The sequence below is a fragment of the Ursus americanus genome, chromosome 32 (genome assembly GCF_024610735.1).
Source record: "Ursus americanus isolate L20-20 chromosome 32, mUrsAme1.1.p, whole genome shotgun sequence".
NCBI classification, from domain to species: Eukaryota; Metazoa; Chordata; class Mammalia; order Carnivora; family Ursidae; genus Ursus; species Ursus americanus.
This window is the reverse complement of record NC_142158.1, coordinates 6550896-6573279: the sequence shown is the minus strand read 5'-3', so window position 1 is coordinate 6573279 and position 22384 is coordinate 6550896. Positions and strand designations below refer to the sequence as shown.

General features: G+C 40.7%; 1 protein-coding gene across 2 annotated transcripts in view; it reads left to right on the top strand.

The window, feature by feature from the left end:
• Positions 1 to 22384, top strand: part of GMDS (GDP-mannose 4,6-dehydratase) — a 596023-nt gene that overhangs the window by 491448 nt on the left and 82191 nt on the right. For both annotated transcript variants that reach the window (XM_087858114.1, XM_045811502.2), the window contains one exon: positions 11062 to 11158. In XM_087858114.1, the coding sequence (XP_087714240.1) occupies positions 11062 to 11158 (97 nt within the window). The remainder of the gene's footprint in view (positions 1 to 11061; positions 11159 to 22384) is intronic.

Below are 22384 nucleotides of genomic sequence, written 5' to 3'. Positions count from 1 at the left end.
GCTCCTCAAAATCACTGCTTCCTCCGTAAGTTACCTAACCAGCATAGTTCCTAAGACATAGCAGATACCTAATAAATGCGCTCATTTCCTTTATTTTACTCTCAAAGTGAAACACATCTCAGAGAATCAGAAGACATTTCCTTGCCTTTGAATAGTGTAGGCTTTAATTGCCTGACAATAAGAACATGTTATTTACAAATATACACAAATAGATGTTGGTATTGTGCAAATTTAAAGTATCAGTACTGAAGTAATATCACCAGGATCACAATTGGAGCAATGTCTGCAGAAAGGTGGATTTAAGCAGGCTCTTGGCCAAAGTGGGAGATATGGACGGTAGTTAAGAAGAGGGAAAGCATTCCAAGTGGGTGGAATGGCATGAGAAAAGGCACGAAGGCAGGAGTTAGTAAATTGTATGTGGGCGATGGGCAAGCTGATAAACTGGGTTGGACCAGCCTGACCGCATTGGGGCATATTGAGAGATACTCACACCTACTATTCCCTCTGCTTCACTGCACTTCCCACTCATTCTCTAGGTCTTAGCTTAGACATCCTCCCTAGCCTAGCATCCTACGTTCAACCAAGTCTTGCTAGGTGCTCTCCCGGTCCTCTAATAGCACGCTACCTTCTACCATCATTTATACACTATGTTGTAGTGGCCACGAGACTTTAAGCCCCTTCATGACAAAGACCATCTAGCTTACTCATACCTGTGTCTTTCACACCTGGCTTAGCTCAGTAGGTGCTCTTAGTAGGCACTTAATAGGTGTTCAGCAAAGATTGATAGGAGGTGGAAGGAGAGGAGATGGATAGATACGGTTGGGCGAATAGAGGAGGTACAGATGACGGAGGCCCTGAGCTATGGCTGGGATTCATACAGAACTCAAGCCGCCGTCCTTAAATTGTACCTTCCCACCACAGCCCCTTAGTAAGACCTCCATTCATTCTGCTTACTCCTGTGAAACAGAAGAAACTCCACCTACAGTCTTTGAGGGTAGACAGGACGCCCCCAGCGAAGTTAAAATAAATAAAAATAAAGCAGGTAGTTTAGAGCCTGGTTAGCAATCCATGCAAAGATAGCATAGAAACACCAAGGCTCACTTAAAAACTAGCTGCACATTTGAACTTCCCTTCACTGCCATTTTCACAGCTGAGAAGAACAATCTCTGGGCTTTTTCCTGTTTGATCTCTCAGCTACCCTCATCAGACATGATGACCACACAAAGCTTTTTCTCATTGAGTTAATCATACCAACGTGATTTCTTAAAGATAAAGCATAAGGAAAGACACTTTGAAAGTACAATATAAGTCTCTCAGTAATACTGATAAAGAGAAGAAAGCAAGGAAAACATTGACCAATCAACAACTCTTACTGGTAATAACGTCTGGGAGGGGCATCCCCAGGAAAATGACAGTGACCTTTAAAGAGGGCACCACACCCATTCTGCTTATTCCAACTGTGTGAGATAGAAGTGTCGTCTGATGGCCTTCCTGAAATTGTCCAGCGCCCTAAACTCCTTTCTCTCCACATATAAACTGCAGATTATAGTGCCTGCCTAACTCTCGGTGTGGGGGTTCATCCACTGGCATTCACGAGAGGCTCATGATATGGAAAGCACAAAATAAAGGTAGTTGTTACTCTAACAAGCAACAGGAATGGCTGTGTAATGGATTTAAATTTTACACTTTTTGGTGTAGTGGATTATTCATTAACGGCATGTAATAGCTGGAACCTCCTCATTTAATAACAATTATCATTATTAATATAAATAAAATGGAATAAGACTGAGCATGAATGGAGTCTGCATTTCAATAGCAATGTCGTCTTTCTATGCACCACGTAAGTTCTCATACGCACATGGTACAACCTTTACACTAGTGTTGTCTTCTAGAAATTAGAGGGGATTTTGTGATTAAAACAATGGTGCCCTGAACATAAAAATTATACTCTGTCTTCCTCTCCTGTTCCATGAACCCATCTCCTCTTTCTCCTTTCCGGGAACAGTCCCTTCCCCTGGCCTTGGGCTTCAGCCCTCTTGCCTCCTCAAGAAGCTATCCGTTCTCTCTCCCTTCTCTCGCTTCAGCTTTCCTTCATAGATCCTTCCCACCAACATCTGGACATTCTCGAATCCTTACATTTTTAAAAAATGCATGCCTGCAAACATGAATTCCCTTCAGGCACTGTTCTTCCTTTCTTTTCCCTGCTCTATCAAAAGGTACCAAGAGTTGCCTCTTCTCACCACCTCTTTCCTTCCCTCCCTTCCCTCTACCGCACCTCAGTCCACCTTCTGCCCCATCACACCATCAAAGCAGCTCTTTCTACCATCCGCAGGGACCTGCATGGTACTAAATCCAATGGACCTGTTTCAGTTCTCCAATTCTTGACATCTCCCCATTGTCTGGCATTTTGATGCGCTCTCCTTCCCTTGGCAAACACCCCTCTTCCCTCAGTTCTACAGTTTGTCTACAATTCGCTCTACAGTTTGCCTGCCTGTTCCCTGATGGCTCCTCCTCATTCTTTGCACACTTGACCTACCTGCCGCACGAGTGTTTTCCTCTGTGGATTAGTTAGGAGCTGGGGAGTCGAGGGCTGCACAACATCAACTCCTCCAGTTGTTGAGAAGGCAGAAGGGAGGAGATGTGGAGAAAGCATTGGGTCAGCAGGGGAGGAGGGTGGGCAGAGGTCAGCAGGCCATGGAGAGGGAGCGGCTGGGGATGGCCTTGGTCAGTCAGAGTCCACTGTTTGTAAACTCACGTTTGAAATGATTTTTTTCCCTTCCTTGTTGGGGTTTCTTTTTTCCAGTTACACCAGCACATAATTTAAATTTTCATCATTGCACGGGAATTGTCACAAACCCCAGCAATCTCCCACCCTCTACCCCTGCTTCCCCATTTTCACAGCTATTTCTACCCACCGTTTGGGCCGTTCTTTGGGTGCTTTCCATCTGGAAATGTATACTCTTCTGCTCTGGGAAATTGTCTTGATTTACCTCAAAACAGTATTTGCCCTGCTCTGTGTTTTTCTGTTCTCTTTCTGGAAATCCTGTTGCACTCTATTGTACTCTTTTACCTGGTTACTTTGGCATTTACCTTCATGTTTCAAAGCAACATGTTTTTATTGCTGGTTCTTGATTTTTATCCCCTTCTAGTTGTTACTATTGACCTCCTCTTCTTCAAAATGAGGGTTTTCTTTTCTTGTCTTCCCCTTGCCCTATTTCTCCATTCTCTGAATATTCTATTATTATATTTTAATTTGGGTCTAGCTTAATATTCAGTGTTATGTTATCATGATTGATCCATGGTGTTCTTTCCAGTAAAACCACAATTACTTTTTCTTTTCTGTACAATTGCCATTTGTTTACCAGAAAGCTAATAATTTTCATTTATCTTCATTTGCTTTATTTTCTATGTATTTACCACTAAGTTTACCCCAGACCTTGCCCAGCTGTCTAAATCACCTTCGAAGGCGTTCGGGCCTGTGGGTTATTCCCTTAGTTATGTCTTCCTGTAACAGGACCTCTGGAACCTTCCCACCTGATCCCATCTAGACTGGTGGAGGGTTGGCATTCTGTGATCTGCCTTCATGCTCGTCTGGGAGGGTTCTCTCAGCCACTCTCTTGAGTTGGGTCCTCTATTTCCTGGCATCGTTTTAGAAACTCCTTGGTGTGATGGAGCAAAATCTTAATTAGTTTCCTAAGACTAGTACATGGAAAGCAAATATTTTTGACCAAGTATATCTGAAAATACCTTTATTCTGTCCTCAGATCTACCGGTTGGAAATACTTTTCCCTCAGAATTGTGAAGGCCTTGCTCTGTTGCCACAGTACCTCCCACAGGTACTGTGGGAGGCTGAGGGCCATTCTGACTCCCTCTCCCTGTGTGTTCTCTCTCGAAGTCTATCAGTCTTTCTCTTTGTCCTAATCTTCTGAAATTTCATGAGACATGGGTCCCATCCATTATTTGGGCACTCTGTTGGGCCCTTTCAGTCTGGAAATGCATGTTCTTCTGCTCTGATCAATTTTCTTGATTTAACTTAATTATCTGCTCTGCTCTGCTTCATTTTTTCCTGTACTTTTTCTGGAAATCCTATTATACTGACCTCTTGAGGCCATCTTCTGATTTTCTTATCTTCCTTCTAGTTTTTAATATCCCCATCTTTTTGCTCTGCTTTCTGAGAGATTTCCTCAATTTATCTCTAAAATCTTCTCTTGAATTTTTAACTTTTCATATTCTTTCAAAAAGAATTTCTTAAATCTCTTTTCTTTTTTCCAGATTGTCCTTTGTTACAGAGTATCATAGTATCTTAAGTTGTTACATAGTATCATAGTATCTTATGTTACATACATAGTCTTTGTTACATGAGATAAGATTTTCTTATCTCTGAAGATATTAATGGTGGAATATGTGAGTTTTTGTCTGTTTTGTTTTATTTTTTAATTACCCTTCCCTTTTGTTCTATTTCCCCCAAGTTGCTGTTTTTCAATTCATTTGTTATGATTTCTCATTCAAAAATGTGGTTTTCCTCACACATCTATCTGGTCCTTGGTCTTCTGCTCATGTTTAAAAGCGGCGGCCTACACTGTTGTTCAACATAGTACTGGAAGTCCCGGCCTCAGCAATCAGACAACAAAAAGAAATGAAAGGCATCCAAATCAGCAAAGAAGTCAAACTTCCACTCTTCACAGATGACATGATACTCTATGGAGAAAACCCAAAAGACTTCACCAAAAAATTGCTAGAACTGATACAGAAATTCAACAAAGTCGCAGGATATAAAATCAATGCACAGAAGTCAGCTGCATTTCTATACATTAACAATGAAGCAGAAGAAAGAGAAATCAAGGAATCAATCCAGCCATAAGATACCTAGGAATAAACCTAACCAAAGAGGTGTAAGATCTGTACTCTGAAAACTATAGAACACTTATAAAAGAAATTTAAGATGACACAAAGAAATGGAAAAACATTCCATGCTCATGGATTGGAAGAACAAATATTGTTAAAATGTCTATGCTACCCAAAACAATCTACACATTCAGTGCAATCCCTATCGAAATACCATCAGCATTTTTCACAGAGCTGGAGCAAACAATTCTAAAATTTGTATGGAACCAAAAAAGATCCCAAATAACCAAAATAATGTTGGAAAAGAAAACCAAAGCCAGAGACATCACAATTATGGACTTCAAGCTCTATTACAAAGCTGTGGTCATCAAGACAGCATGGTACTGGCACAAAACAGACACAATAGAACCCAAAAATGGACCCTCAACTCTGTGGTCAACTAATCTTCAACAAAACAGGAAAGAATGTCCAATGGAAAAAAGACAGTCTTTTCAACAAATGGTGTTGGGAAAATTGGACAGCCACATGGAGAAGAATGAAACTGGACCACTTTCTTACACCATACACAAAAATAAACTCAAAATGGATGAAAGACCTAAATGTGAGACAGGAATCCATCAGAATCCTAGAGGAGAACACAGATAGCAACCTCTGTGACCTCTGCCGCAGCAACTTCTTGCTAGACACATTTCCAGAGGCAAGAGAAACAAAAGCAAAAAATGAACTATTGGGACTTCATCAAGATTAAAAGCTTTTACATGGCAAAGGAAACAGTCAACAAAACTAAAAGGCAACCTACAGAATAAGAAAAGAAATTTGCAAATGTCTTATCAGATAAAGGGCTAGTATCCAAAATCTATGAAGAACTTACCAAACTCAACACCCAAAGAACAAATAATCCAGTCAAGAAATGGGCAGAAGACATGAACAGACTTCTCTCCAAAGAAGACATACAAATGGCCAACAGACACATGAAAAAATGCTCCACATCACTTGGCATCAGGGAAATAGAAATCAAAACCACAATGAGATGCCACCTCACATGGATCAGAATGGCTAAAATTAACAACACAGGAAACAACGGATGTTGGCGAGGATACGGAAAAAGGGGAACCCTCTTATACTGTTGGTGGGAATGCAAACTAGTGCAATTGCTCTAGAAAACAGTATGGAGGTTCCTCAAAAAGTTAAAAATAGAGCTACCCTACAACCCAGCAATTACACTGCTAGGTATTTATCCAAAGGATACAAACATAGTGATTCAAAGGGGCACATGCACCCCAATGTTTATAGCAACAATGTCCACAATAGACAAACTATGGAAAGAACCCAGATGTCCATTGAAAGATGAATGGATAAAGACAAATTCGGGGGGTGGGGGAATATTACTCAGCTATCAAAAAGAATGAAATGTTACCATTTGCAACAACATGGATAGAACTAGAGGGTATTATGCAAAGTGAAATAAGTCAGTTGGAGAAAGACAAATGCCATATGATTTCATGCATATGTGGAACTTAATAAACAAAACAGATGAACATAGGGGAAAGGAAGGAAAAAAGAAAATAAGAGGAAAACAGAGAGGGAGGCAAACCATAAGAGACTCTTAACTAGAAAACAGACTGAGGGTTGCTAGAAGGGAGGTGGGTGGGGGTTGGAGTAATTGGGTGATGGGCATTAAGGAGGGCACTTGATGTAATGAGCACTGGTGTTATTTGCAACTGATAAATCACTAAATTCTACCCCTAAAAACTAAAAGAAATAGATAGATAGATAGATAGATAGATAGATAGATAGATAGATGATAGATAATAAATTGTGTTAGCTCTTCAAATTTAAAAAGTAAAAAAAAAAAAAAAAAAAAAAAAGTGGGAGCCTGAAAGGCTATTTGGGAGTTTTTTGAGAACATGGTTAGAGTTTTTGACTGTGTCACTATAGGGAGACCTGACGGGATCATTTAGTTGGAGAATCTCTGATGCCCAGAGAAGAGTCCTAGTCTCCTGCCTGGAAGGAGATATGCCTGACTGCCAGAGCGCCGAGGAGTCTCAGCATTCAGCACACATACTTCCCTGAATTTTTCCTTCTTTTCAGCATGGTGACCCCACCCTTCGCAAGCCCAGTGACCTTCAGTCCTGGGACGTTGTTCTCCAGGGAGGGTGAGGCAGTTGCCAAGTGATGTGGAATCTGGGAGGGGACTGGGCAACACACTGCTTCTCAGGGAAAGTCGTAATCCGCCCTCACTTCCTGACATCTGAGGGCTTCTGCAAGTGTAAATTGGGTTCATTCTCAGCTTCCCCACTGCTGGCTTGGGAGTCTGTTTTCTAGGGCTTCTGCTAAGTCCTTTAACACTCATCCATCTGGCTTTCCAGCTTCCAGAATTTGGTTTCTCTTGTCTCTTTCTTGTTCTTTTAGCCCTTGTGAGTTTATTCCTTTTCTGAAAGGGGCCTGGGGAAGGAGCAAAACTGTACAAACCGCCACCTTTATCCAGAACCTAATAATTCTTCTAGGATGACTTTATGTCATTTTCTAAACTGTAGCCTCTGGCAACCTCCGATTTCCATATCTATGTCCTAATAAAATAGTAGTTTTAAAAATAATGCCTGAGCGCTTTGGTGATACTCAGGTTGCTACAAGGAGTGCATCGTCCCCTCCCTTACTTTGGCTCTATCTCCTAAACTTAACGCAGCTTACTTTGCTTTTGTTGTTCGTTAAAGGAATTCCTAGTTGAGTAGATTTTAATAACACCTCATCTTGCCTTATTGGGCTTGATTCCGTTATTCTTGAATGCTTTCTATTGCAATTTAATGCTTATAAGGAGCCAACAATGTATTTTAAAAATTGAATTATGCAGGGCCTCTGCTCAGAGAGCTGCTGATCTAAATTGATGGGTAACAATTCCTGTTAATTAGCTGAATCCTCAATTCCCTGTTGAGGCACCTTCCTTTCTTAACATCCCAGCTCTGCTTTGAGTCACAACATTGCTTGTTAGGACATGTTAGCTGTTACCTTTTACTTGTTAATACAAGTGTTTTATGTATTGTTGTAACTGAATGTTTTTTGGCCCTTGGCCGAAACTTTTGCTTACTGCCCTCATGCAAACCTAGTGGAAATTGCAAAGTGGTTTTTGCCAACTCCGTTCTGCTTTGAGCCATTTCCTGGTTACAGCTGATTATTCAATGTGAGTAGATTAATTGTAGGGGCAATGCCATGCCCCTAGAGATGGTTTGGACTGTAGACAGCGTTTGCAAGATGACCGCCCAGCAGATGGAATTCAGACAGAGGCCACAAAGGCCTGTGTGCCCACAAATCACACCCACAGGTGCCCAAGTGGCATCAAACTCAAATCTAACTTGCAGATTCCTTCCATCAGTCTTTTCCCATTTCAACTACTCTTTACCAATCCCAGATGTTAGCATATGGCTGCAGAGCAGTCAAAGGGGATCAGTAGTGAACAGGAAAATTCAAGGGGTCCAGCAATGCAACCTGTTGGTATGAACGGGAATTAAATGCTTTCTTTTAGCTGAGGGTCAGGATATACTGTTACTCATCCCCTAAAGCAGGGGTGAGCAACCTATGGCCTACAGGCCAAAGCCCCACCCGTTTTCTACTGTCCTGTAAGGATGTTTTTACAGTTTTAAAGGGTAGTTTAAAAAAAAAAATGATGATGATGAAGAGGAAAAGGAGGACGAAGAAAACAGAAGGGGGAGGAGAAAAGGGAGGAATATGTAGCGGAGACTGTATGTGATCTGTAAAGCCTCAAATATTTACTTTCTGGTTCTTCACAGAAACAGTTTGTCAGCCCCTGCTCTGGAGACACAGCTGGCTCTGCCTCATTCCCTTCCTGCCTCCCATGTTCCCTCCCCAGTCAGGGAAAGCTCTCCAGGTCTTTCCCAGCCCTTTAGCAACTGAAATATGTGTGTGTCCATGTGTGGTTTCAAAAAAAACAATTAAAAATAGATTCGAATCTCCAGTTCTCCAGTTTGTGACATCTGAGCAGATTTATCAGTAAGAAGGACAGTGTTACCAATATGTATGTGTGCACGTGAGTCAGCGTGACCCGTGATAGATTACATACCTAGCTGCCTTGGGGGAAAGCAGCAAAACTCTGAGCAGTAATTTTGTTAACCCTTTTGGCTTCGTGCGAGATACTGTCAGGAAGACATATGCTGAACTGGTTTCTCTTTGTGAGTATAAAATGGGACAAAAAATGAAAACATGCTTATGAGGTACAAATATCCTTTCACTTACTGAAAGCCTAACCAAAGAGAAGGCTCACGTAAACCATTAACTTTGGAATTAGGTAATTTTTTAAAAAAATAATGATTTTATCAGTTATTTTCCCTTACTGTAGATATTTGCCAAGATCTGGTCTTTTCCTTAAGAGATATACAGGGATGGGGCGCCTAGGTGGTACAGTCAGTTAGGCATCCGACTCTTGGTTTTGGCTCAGGTCATGATCTCAGGGTCGTGAGATCGAGCCACCCGTGGAGCTCCTCGTTCAACCGGGAGTCTGCTGGAGATTCTCTCTCTCCCTCTGCCCCCCACCTGCTCTTGCGCACATGAGCCCTCTTGCTCTCTTGCTCTCTCTCTCCAAAAAATAAATAAGTAAATCTTTTTTTAAAAGAGATGTGCAGGGTTTATCACTTTAGGTTTTCTCATTTTACAGTATTTTTAGTCTGTGTACTCTAAATCATCCACATACCATTTTCAGGTGAATTTTCCAAAAACATAGCTCTGATCCTACCAAATTAGTCTAATCAATAGTAAGAAATTAAACCAAATAAGTAAATTACCAAACACCCCTTTTTGAGGCAACTAATTAGTATAAAAGCCATAGAAAAATGCCAGTTGTGCAGTTTCACATTGTTCAACATACACTATAATTCTCTGTGCATTAAGGGATGTTCTTCGTATTTGCCTTGAGTCCATTGGCAAATTCAGTGCACTTCTAAACTGACTTTTTCCCACGATGAAATATTATCCCTCTGCTATAAGAAAGTAAACTGAGGATAGAACATTCAGATGATTGTTGGGGAATAAAGCTTCTAAATTCTAAAGGTAGTTTATATCTCTAATACCCAACCTATGTCCAAAATATAACCATGATCAACAGTTAATGTTCAACTTCAATAACACATGTGAATGACACAGTCAAGTAACTAATTTAATGCTCTGTTCTTTCCTTTGATCCCCACTGTGTCTCTGATCCAGGGAGCACACAAAATTGTCCTGTTGTCACAGGATTCATCTCCAACTGATAAAGCAAACCAGTTCTGAAAATAAGCATTGAAGTCAAACATTACTTCGTAATTTCTTTTCTTTCTTTCCTGAAAAGTTTCATTTGTAAAAATAATTTTAATTGTATAATATCATGTGTTGTTTGGATATTAGATTGTAGAAATACAGAGGCTTACATTAAACCAGTACCTTCATTTCTTTAAAAATGAGAACATACAATGGAATCCCAGCAAGCTGGTCTTGAAGCTTATGAGTATATGCTGCACGATGCACCATATAGACTTGAGGTGGGTACTGTTTCCAACTGTGGATGTTTAAGGAAGAAAAACATAAGTCCAAAGAAGATTGTAGCTGAATTGGAGATGCTAATACACACTCTCTTAGCAGGCAATAAACCACTTGTGTACTTTTTGGAGGTTTAATCATCTGAGATTTAAAAATGAGGCCTACTGCTGACTGGGTAGAGCAAGGGAACTTATATATAATACAAAGATGAAACGAATGGTTAATTTAGGGTGTGAAACTCATTCCAAACTGGAATGCATTGAAGTTACAATAAATATGCCTAAAGCATCACTACAAATTTTTTTTTAAAAAAAATAGAGGGGACACAGAAGACATTAATTAATTCATAATAATTGATCAAGAATAGTCTAAAGAAGTACAGATCTTTGAAATCCCTGAAGGTTGCCCAATTCCTTATTCTGGCTAATCGGTTCATTTCTAAAGTCTTATTTCTGAACCCATCATGATTTCCTTAAAAAGAAAGAAAAAAAAGCCTGCACTTTCGAAACAGATCTGGAAAGGCTTTGCAAGTCAGTGTTGCCCCGATAACATGGTTACACGTCAGCTTGTATTCCTGTAGTTAATGACCTTATACACTCCTGCAGGGAGAAGGCTGAGCCATCCCGAGGGACTACCACATGGCAAATGCTCCCGAGCAATTAGAGGCTGATTAAGTGTTTATCTGCTTTACAGGTGGGAAGGCAAGAATGAAAATGAAGTGGGCAGATGTAAAGAGACCGGCAAAGTTCACGTGACTGTGGATCTCAAATACTACCGACCGACTGAAGTGGTAAGGACGCCCTGGCCACCCAGGGCATGGCCACATTTGGCTGGCTGGCTGGGAAGATATTCTCACTGAATATTGACAGCCAGCCTTCAAAGCTTTCCATTGGATTCTCTGACATCCTTCAGTGAGCAGTTCCCAAACCAGAATACAGTGAATTGAGTTTGAGATGTTATTCTCACCAATCCATTGCTTTATAAAGGAAGACAAATACTGACTGATGAGTGGATGAACACAAAAGTTTTCTGTATTAAAAAAATGACGTATGGAAGGTTAGAACATAACATCTTTCTTTCCTAAGCCAAGGAAATAGTTGATTTGAGAAATGGAGACTTCCATCAAAGGCAGGTCCCCTCACATTATTAGCTTTGGTAGCCGCTCCCTGGTACCCACAGGATGTCTGACGTACAAGGCGCTCCATGACCTGCAGGATCTCGGGATCAGGAGGGCTGCTTGCTGTTCCGTACACACATGCGCTCACACATGTACACACACTCACAGGCACCCACACACATCCATATAAACCTAAGCCATAAAGGATCCCCCTGTACATTTTTTAAGATTTCGCTCATGTACCGTCCTGCCTATGAATCCTTTTCTGGTCAATATGCTGCTACCATTAAAATTTCTCCTCCTGCGTTTGTGTCTACATTATACACTATACAGAATTATGCTATAACAGCTATTATAATTTATTGGACTTGTTTGTTTACATGACCTTCTCTTTACCAAACTGCGAATTCTTTGACAATAAGGACTTTTCTTTTAATATCTTAGGCTATAAGAAGTAGGTGCTTCATAAACATTGACTGATGAGCAGATGAATACAAAAGTTTTCTGTATTAAGAAATGACCTATAGATTGTTAGAAAATAACATCCTCCTTTCCTAAATCTGTAAAAATATCTAGCTTGGTGGTATCACTTTAGTGTGGTCTACCTTCACACTATGGTGACAAAACCCAACATGTGAAATATGTCTAAAGATAATAGAAAGCAGCATCTTCAGAGAGAAATGTTCAGATGTTGCCTAATGAATATACCTTAGCTGTGAAAATTGAACCCATTTTATTGGTGCTTTGAACCAAATTCCTATCTGTTGTACAAGCTTTCAGAGATTAGGAAAACCCCAGGGAAGAGAGACTGAAAGTGAATGTCATCAGCAACCACCCTTTAAAATGTCTTGTTTTAAACAAAAGAAAAAACTTCATTCCATGGACTCTTACACATGGGGGAAATCAAAAGGAAAGGAAATAAGGAGTGCTCAGAGGCTGGGGCTGTAGAGTCAGTGCATTGTCCCGGCTCAGGGCGTGGCTGGGTCTTTGACACGCAGTGAACAATGGTTCCCTGTGCTAATGGCAAGTGGGTGTGCCAAGCAGAGGATGTGCTCCGTCTCTGGGGGAGGAAGATACCAGCACACTCCTGCTGACACAGCAAGGAAAGCCTGTGTGTGGAGCCCCCTAGCCACACTGGCTCTCCTGGCCCAAGAGGTGCCACAGGGGTGTCATTTTTCTGGAACGTGGCACAGATCACATAGATGGAGAAATGTGTTTCTGTCCTCACTGACAAGCATTGTCACGTCAGAGTGGAAAATTTACTGAGCCAACAGAAACCTCAGTCCTTGTAACAATTTAAACATGGTTCTTTCTCGCTCTGACACCAAAATAGTTTCAAAAGCTAGGAAGTCATTAAGAATGGCTTGTCTGTCATTCTCACTTAGGCAAGGTGTGGGATTGATAAGGACCCAGAACAAAAGAATTTGCTGAACAGGAAAAGGACCCTTGGACTAACAAGACGGTTCTTAGAGTCCGTATCGACCCCTCTTTCCTGCCCCGACACCGCATCCCTCTTCTCATTTCTTTTGTTCATTCAAATGTCATCATCATACCTGTTCTGCAATTCTATTTACACAAATGTTGCTTGAACATAAACGCGGCATCTTACTTCATATGCTTGCTTTAGTTTTTCACTGATGGAGCTGTTACCCCAGATTCCCTTTTGATTTGGGATTCCCCGCTTGATTCGGGATTTCTAGCTGCATTTCATCTTTCTAAGCCTTAGGCTGCATTAGTTTTGTTCATCCCACTTCAACTTAGTATTCTGTTGGACAGGCTTCATTCCTCAGAACGATGAGTTTTCCCAAAACTTGGACCAGCTGGACAGACTCGTGTTAAATTGCCTTAGGGGTGATAGTATCCTCCCAGTTGAAAGGTGACCAGAACTGGAGACTGACTTGTAAATGAGCTTTCACTTAGGTGTGGGGCCCTAACAGCCAACACATCTAGAGTCATTCAGAATGGGTCCTGAAAAGCGTCTCTGAGGTTTGTCAGCACTGAGTGTAGGGTGGACATGGAATTCTCCCATGTCTTAACTGGATCCTTCCCATTTCAGTTTCTTAAATCTAACTTGCAAGTGACAGAGGCTTTTTTTTTTCTTTCTTCCTTGAATTCTTTTAAAAGTTTGATCTCCTGACCAGGATGAATCATGTACCCTCCAAGATTTTCAGCACACAAGGTACTTCAAAGCCAAAAGCATAAGCTAAATCTTCTTAAGAGTGAAATGGTTCCAGAATGATTGATAGGGGAAGAAAAGAACCATCAAGAAAATTTGAAAAAAAAAAAAAAAAGTAAAAAGAACATATCAGGTCTCAGAACATCAATATCCTAAAGCAATTAAAGGAAAATAGAATTTTATGTTGTGTTTTTTTTTTTTAAATAAGATTCAGGCTGATTTTTAAAAACGCTCTTTACCCAGTTAGAGCAGCACTAACCCAAAAGAGGCCACCAGTGATTCCATAGAGAACATATTTCCACACACACCAGTAATTTCTGTCCTCATGGATTTAGCCACCACAAAACCTTAAATCTTGCTTCTCTTACCAACATGGAAAGTCTTGAAAGTTTTTGTTCTGAGCTAAGGACTCTAGCATCCAATTAGAGCTGAATGGAGTCACATTCTTTTAGTTCTTTACCTATAAATCTCTGTGTCTCCTTTAAATGTTTAGGAGTTTTGCTTCTGTGAAGATCTTGATCCTGGAAATTAGACTTTAAATCTCCCATTGCCGCCTGAATTCCAGTATTTGGTGATAGTGACATTAAACTCGAGCTCTGTGCCTCTTAAAGCTCCCGTCCTGTATGTAATTTCCTATATACGCAGCTGTTTATACACAGACTCATTGCGACGTGCGTTCGTTCGCGGAGAAGAAGTAGTGTCGTGCTTACGTGCAGGCCCTAGAGCCAGACTGCCTGAGTTCAAAAACTGTCAATGAGTAGCTGTGTGACCTTAGGCAGGTTACTCAACTTCTCAGTGCCTCTGTTTCCTTGTCTTTAAAAATGGGATTAATAAAAGAGCAAAAAGTTTATAGAAATGTTGAAGAATTAACAGTCAGTTATACAAAATGCTTATTAAAACAAGTGTGTATCTGGCACACGGTAAAATACCCAGTATCAATGCCGTTATTGTTATTTATTCATTCATTCACCAAATATTTACCACACGCTGTGTGAGGCCCTGGGAATTCATTATGAACAAAATAGACACATTCCCCCCTTGTGGAGATTGTACATATGGGGCACGCATCAGTCACTTAGGTCTAGTACCTCTTGAAAAGTAGAATGACACATGGTGAATTGTGCAGATTGACCAGTAAAAAGTGGATAGAAAGGTATAAAAAAGGCTTCAGGCAAATATTAGTAAGTACTTTGATATTTTTATTCTTGCTTTGTCTTGCTTTTCATCCTTTCTGATTCTCTTTCTGAAGATTCAGTAGCTATTCAGTGGTATGAAAATATGCAAATATTAGAAAATTTATGCTGATTTATTACTTAATTTAAAATAACCATGAAGATGTCTTCGTTTTGTTTGAGAATTTTTGACTTGGAAAATTTGCAAAGGTTGGATTAATGAGAAATTCATCCTAATGTGCCAAATTTTTAACCACACCAAAAGGTCAATCCACTTAACAGAAAAAAAAGAAAAAAGCTAAGTTTTTGGTGTTTGGTGTTTTTTGTTTTTTGGGGTTTTTTTTAGTGAAACTAACAAAAATCATATTTTTTTACAGAGCATTTTAGGAAATGGCATAGGGGACACATTCACAAACCAAAATTCAAATCACATATCTTTCATGAAAAATATCTTGACTTAAATACTACTGGATGACGCAAATTAGGTCTTCCTTGCTCTATTATCTGTCTTGACAGTCATGTTGCTTATCATTGTATTTCTAGTGTCCTCGGTTGTGCTTGGGTTTTGTTCTACTTACTTAGATACTTTATGTTTATTCCCATTCTCTATAGCTATTAGAAAAACCATGAGTTAAAATCCAGATTTGAGAAAGCAATAACTTCAAAGAAGTCCAACAAGCTGGTTAAAACAACACCTTCCTTCAATAAAAACATGTGGCCTGTTTCTAATCAAATTACCATATGCTTGTCGAGTTGTCCCCTCTGCAAACTTTTCCTAATATTTTTCTGTAAATGATATTAAGTTAAATGGCCCATAATTGCTTGCTCTATCTCATAGCCCTGTTTAGAATAATGCCATGTAACACTTTCCAGACCTCAGGAATCTGATCTGTCACCAGAGGGTGTGTATAAATACCAGTTAGAGCTTCCCTCAGCTCCATCTCTGGGTACTGGGGGTCTTGAAACTGTCCCCTTTCTCTCCCACTGCTATTCTCACCACCTTCTCACACTTCCCCTCCCAGAGCAGGAAATTAGATGCTCTCAATTCCAAGCCTTCATCCTCCCCAGCGCTGTCAGAGCCAGTTGGTCCTTCCCTGTCCTGATCCTCTGACCTCCAAAGCTCCAGTCCTAACCCCTCCACTCCTCCTTTTCTTTGTTCCTTGTTTTGACTGGTGGGAGCCAGGGTAAGAAGATGCAGAGAGAGCAAATTAAGGGCAAGTCCCTTTCTTTCTGCATTCCTGGCCCTGTAAAAGGAAAGACTATTCCATAAGATCCCTTCCAGTTTTCATATGCTAGCATTCTCTGCTTTTACAGCAATTACAATGGAGTGGGATGCTAGCACTAATGTCCCATCATAATGCTTCCTCTGAACTTCTTACTACTTGTATTTTATAAATAGTTTATATCTCTAAATCACTGTTTATATATTTTAAGCCTCCCTCTTAGGCTCCTCATACTAATCTTTATATCCTTCCTTAATCACATTGGCCTTTCCTGCCCTTTTCCTTCCTTGGACTTAACCAAAGGAGCTTTAAGTTTCAGTCTCTTCAGTTGATTCTCAAATATTCCACTGTGTGTTTCCCTACTTCATAGGATCCCATACAGAACCCCCAGGGGCATATAACATTCCTCTTAAAGCCTGTGATCTTTCCTTGGTTGCTACCCCCCTCAAGAGCATTTCATATCTAATGAAATAGTAATTGTGTACTTACTTATAATGCCCCCAACGTCCTATTTTTCCTTAAAAGTTCTCACGCTTAGATCCTGATTACAGCAATGTAATTAAAGATGCATAAAATCTATATGAATGTACATAACCATATACTTTCTCCTATTTAAAAATAATTTTTGTATTTATCCTGAAAACTCTCTCATATTCTTATGTAGATGGTTTTATTCTCTGCACCAATAAGGAATTCCTATAAAATCTGTACTTTTTTTCCCCAAAAAAACTGTCCAGCTAATGACTACCCCCATTTATAATTACATTGTTGATCTCTTGACATCTACAAAAGAAATTCCAAAATCTCAGAAATTCATTTTAGCCTCTGCAGTAACATTTCTTAGGAAGAACAATTAGTACTTGAGTTCTGCTTCTGCCTCAACTAGCTCTGATGCAGTCACTCAAAGTATGGAATTACGTATGCAGGCCCATCCATCACTGATGCGGTCACCTGTTCCCTCCTCATTTCCATCTAGCCAGTGAGATCTATATTCTGGAATCTGACAAATCCCCATTTGCTCTTTGTTTGTTTTTTAAACAAATTGACACTGTTCTTCCTGTTCTATCAAGCTGTATTTATCTTCAAAAATAACTATAATTCACAAATCTTTATTCATGGAGATTTCATAGATAACACTATCTGTGGTTTCATTCTTCCACTCTATTCTGCTTTATCTTCCCAATAAAGTTAGTTATTCCTTATCAAGTTTGATTTTTTTTTCCCCCGAGAACTTTGTTCACTGGCAGACACCAAATATTCCAATTCTACCAAAATTTAGTCCATGTATGTCTGCTTTGGGCTCCTACCTATCTTTATGGGACCCTAGAGCCCTCCTGTTGCCTCACTCGCCATGCCCTTGGCTCGTGGCAGACTGGTTTATTCACTCAGTCACTATCACATTGTTAGCAAAGTTGAGAGCTCATTTGACTGCTTTGGTCAGAAACCTCCAAGCTGATACCCACCGCTGATGGTCTCACCCAGTAGCTCTGATCTGCCTCCTAGACAACTGTGCTTAATGTGGTTGGCCTGCTGGTAAACACCTAGTTCATTCGGCGGCTCTTCAGTGCAGGCACTGTCCTTAGTGGCAAAATCCAGTTTGTACATTTTGTAACACTGTAATAAATTTGCTAGTTCCCTGGATAAGTCAAATGTGCACTGCTTCATGAAAATCTGGTTTAAGAATTTCTACACTTAGATAGGTTTCTAGGTACTAAACGATTCCCTAATTTTTAGGATTTATTACAGGAATCCTTTAAAAATAATATGCTCACCATGTACCTTTAAAATACAACTCTTATTTACTTTTAGCATCTCCAAAATATATCAGTGTGTACAATATAAAATATCCTTATAGGATTGAGGTCTTAAAGATTCAATTCAAGAAAAATGTTTATTGAGGGGCGCCTGGGTGGCACAGCGGTTGGGCGTCTGCCTTCGGCTCAGGGCGTGATCCCAGCGTTATGGGATCGAGCCCCACATCAGGCTCCTCCGCTATGAGCCTGCTTTTTCCTCTCCCACTCCCCCTGCTTGTGTTCCCTCTCTCGCTGGCTGTCTCTATCTCTGTCGAATAAATAAGTAAATATCTTAAAAAAAAAAGAAAAAAAAAAAAAAAGAAAGAAAAAAAAATGTTTATTGAATTTCTATGGTGGAGATAAGTCCTAGCAGCACTGACAGAAATATGAAGATGGATGAGATAAGGTTCCTCTCCAGTGGTAACTCTCAGAAAAATGAGCGGGAGCACCTAAGAAGCTATTGGGACAGTCAAGGGCAGGTATAACAAGGAACTATCAGAACCAGGGCAGTGGAGGTGAGAAAAACAGTGACAGATGCAGGACACTGCAGAGATGGTGACCACAGGGTTAGGTGCGGATTGGACAGTGACATGTGGACGACAGACAGGAACTGAGGGTGGCTCCTTGGCATAGAGGCTGAACAGTGAAGGCAGGTAGGAGATCATGATGCCAGAATCCACATCAGAGACGTAGCAAGAGGACTCAGTTTGCAGGGGGAGGCGTTGAGGAGTTCTGTTACATTCATGGTGCCTTGGGGATACCCCCGTGGCAGTATCAGACAGGAGCTGGGGCTGGAGCTGGAGGCCTGGTGTAAAGCAAAGAGGTCAGGTTTAGGGCTAGCTGTGCAAAAATCTGAGTTAAAGCCCTGAGATGAGCTCCCCAAAAGAGAGCACGGCAGGTGGCAGGAGAGAAGAGCATGAACAGGGAGCTAGTCACAAAGCCAGACAAGTTTGAATTCCAGGAGATAAGCCTCAGAAGCATATTTTGAAAAAGTGGGTTAAGAATTCTCAGAATTCAGGGCGCCTGGGTGGCACAGCGGTTAAGCGGCTGCCTTCAGCTCAGGGCGTGATCCCGGCGTTATGGGATCAAGCCCCACATCAGGCTCCTCCGCTATGAGCCTGCTTCTTCCTCTCCCACTCCCCCTGCTTGTGTTCCCTCTCTCGCTGGCTGTCTCTATCTCTGTCAAATAAATAAATAAATAAATAATCTTAAAAAAAAAAAATCTCAGAATTCACAAATCAAGCATTTGTATCCAAGAGCCTCAGAGCCAGACTCAAGTGTCTCCCACCCTAGATAAGTATCCCCTGCCTTCGAGGCTCCCTATGGATTTAAAGGGCTAATGCCACCAAGTTTACCTTAACGGGTAGATGATTACTACATCTCAATCCAGGCAAAACTGAATTTCAGGTGTAAGCAGATGTAATTCAGATATAATTTCAAATTGTTACATCCTAGAAGTCAGGTTGCAAGGCATTTTAGAATTCTTAAAGATGAAAGAGCTTGTATAAGGTATCTTGTGCTTCATATTACCAGTTTTATTACTGTCATCGTCACTAATTATGATCATATTCCACTGCTGCGAAGGCATTAGTTATCAAGAGACATCTGAAAGGACACTTTGAGCTCTCTGACTCCCGAGATTCTCTTTTATTTAAATATTTATTTAGTTTGCGGAAAAGGTTATTTGCTACTTGCCAGCTCTGTCCTTCTTAATCCAATGGCAGAAAAATGATCTTGGTGAGAGTAAAGGAGTTGACTTAGTGACCCTCACTTCTGATTCTGCCTAAATTGTGTATTCCTAGAAGCCATAACAGGCCCCTAGATGCCTAACAGGCTAGAGAGCAGCCACCAAAGAGAACACATTAGGCCATAATTCATGCTCATATTTACCTGCCAACCAGACCCTTCACTCCTCCCTCAGAAATGTTCCTGCAAAAACCTATCTTTGTACTTGCTTCTTAGAACCAGCTAGATGTCACTTTTACAGTCTAGAATCTGTGTTGGTTTCCTATTACTGCGCTAACAAATTATCACAAACTTAGCAGCTTAAAACTACACCTATTTATTATCTTATAGTTCTAAATATCAGAAGTCTAAATTGAGTTTCACTGGGTTAAAATCAAGGTATTAACAGAGCTGTGTCCCTTCTGGAGGCTCAAGGGTTCTCGGGCTGTGGGGTATTCTATGGGCAAGAATACTTATTAATCACTTTGAACCATTGCTGGACCACAGTGCTTTCTGTTTTTTGGAAAGCACATTATTAATCACTTTGAGGAGAAAGAAGAAATGGAGGACTTGGGGCGCCTGGGTGGCTCAGATGGTTAAGCATCTGCCTTCAGCTCAGGTCCTGATCTCAGGGTCCTTGGATCAAGCCCCACATCTGGCTCCCAACTCAGCAGGGAGTCTGCTTCTCCCTCTCCCTCTGCCTCTCCCCCTGCTGTGTTCTCTCTCTGTCTCTCTCTCTCGAATAAATAAAATCTTTAAAAATAAAAATAAAAAATAAAAGAAATGGAGGACTCTAGTTCATTGTCAGTTTAAAATTTAACAAGCCCTTGAACAGTTGTAAATGAGGACACACCATCCTTAAATCTGAGGGAACACCAGGCAAAGGAACAAGAAAGGAATGGGAGCTTTAGACGAGGGTTTTGGAAAGATTTGTGGTTTGAGAGAGAGAGAGAAAGAGAGAGAGAATGCATTCCAGGTTGCAGCAAGAGGTGTCCTGGGAATGAACCAGTGGGGCCTGCAGAGACAAAGGGCAAGGAGCCCGTCACGCGGAGAGAGCCTGTCCAGCAGGGCAATAATGACTTTGCTTCCCAGCTTCCACTTGTCCTGCATCCTCTGTTGCCTGGTACTGGGCCTCCAGCCTGTCTTTTTTTCGTCCTGTATTTTTACCTTCCTATATTTTTCTTCCTGTACTTCACCTTCGCTTTTCTTGCTATCATGAGTCTTTTTTTTTTTAAGATTTTATTCATTTATTTGAGAGAGAGAGAGCACAAGCAGGGGAAGCAGCAGAGCGAAAGGGCGTGGGAGAAGCCGACTCCCCACTGAGCAGGGAGCCTGATGCGGGACTCAATCCCAGGACCCCAAGACCATGACCTGAGCCGAAGGCAGATGCTTAACCAACTGAACCACCCAGGCGCCCTGGGAATGAAATTAATTCTATGTGGAAGTGGTATTAGACACTACATTTGAGATTCAGGTTGCTTCTATTATTTTTGGGGAAAAAAGGTCAGCAGAGAAAGTACACCTAATTGATCATCTAAAATCACTTACTGAAATTTGGGGAATATGTCAACTGTTCTCTAAGTCAAGATGTTGACGAGAAATCATCTGTTTCTGAATTAGTTTTAGCTTTGGAAGATTAGAGAGTGCTTTATTACCTTACTGATATTCTAAAATTTAAAAGAAAGTGTAGAGGTAATTTGAATATGCTCTACTGGCTAGCTTTATAAATTTAAAAAGTGTTAAGTCTGAACACTTTTTATTCCCAACCCTGACTTTTATAAACCTTAAAGCTTCTAACTTCTCCTTACTTCTGTTTTTTTTCCACTGTAACATAACAATGACTATTTTCCCACAGTCTCAAAGGGCATATTGAAAAACTGATGAATTATTAGTTTCAAGGCCCTGCGCAAATGTCAGCCCATTGGTGAAGCCTTCTTTTATTCCCTCAGGCAAAGTTAGCACTTACCTCTTTTGAAGCACTTGTCCCATTGTTTTGTGATGTGTCATTTTCACCTGGGACCTTGGTGGCAGGAATGACATCTGATGGCCTTGGATAGTACCCAGCATATAGTAGGGGATCAATTAATGAATGCATGTATGCCACATCAAAGAATCATTCTTGTGCTTTCCATCCAGCCCTGGTATAAACAAAGTGGCTTGACACTCTAATAAACTGTAATTAAATCCCCAATAGCAAAGAAGTAAAAATATATATATTTTCCTCTTTTTCCTTTTTTTTGAAATTCTGTTGCAAGATGAGTATTGAGTTTATTCACAGTTTACATCTGTACACCCAACCTTTAAACAAAATTCATATTCCATTTATATCCCTCTGTCTCTGTATATCCCCTTTCATGAGTTCTTTTTTATTTTCTGTCCTTTTCTCATCTTCACATGTTTTTGTTGATATTCTCTTTTTTCTTCGTCTATTCTGAAATTCTTTTTTCCATAGGTTTTGATTATTTCCCCACGCCCCTTCATGCAACTCCTTTCTTAAGCAATTCCGACCATCTCAAATAAGCTTTTAGCCAATCACAACACACCAGAGTTGCTTACTGGTGCCTCCTTAGAGGAAGAGCTGGTAATGGGGATAGTACAGCCCAACTCTAGAGCAGGGTGCCTTTGGCATCCACATGGTGTATTGGGGGTACACTGTTGTGCACCCCCATATGAGAATCCTTACGTTGTCTCTCAAGTCTTGGAAGGAGTGCACTATTAGCATCACATATGCAAAACACCTGCTAGGTTCCCACTGTCTAAGGAAAGTACACCTGCCAAACGGAGGCATTTTAACTTGGAGCTGCTAATAA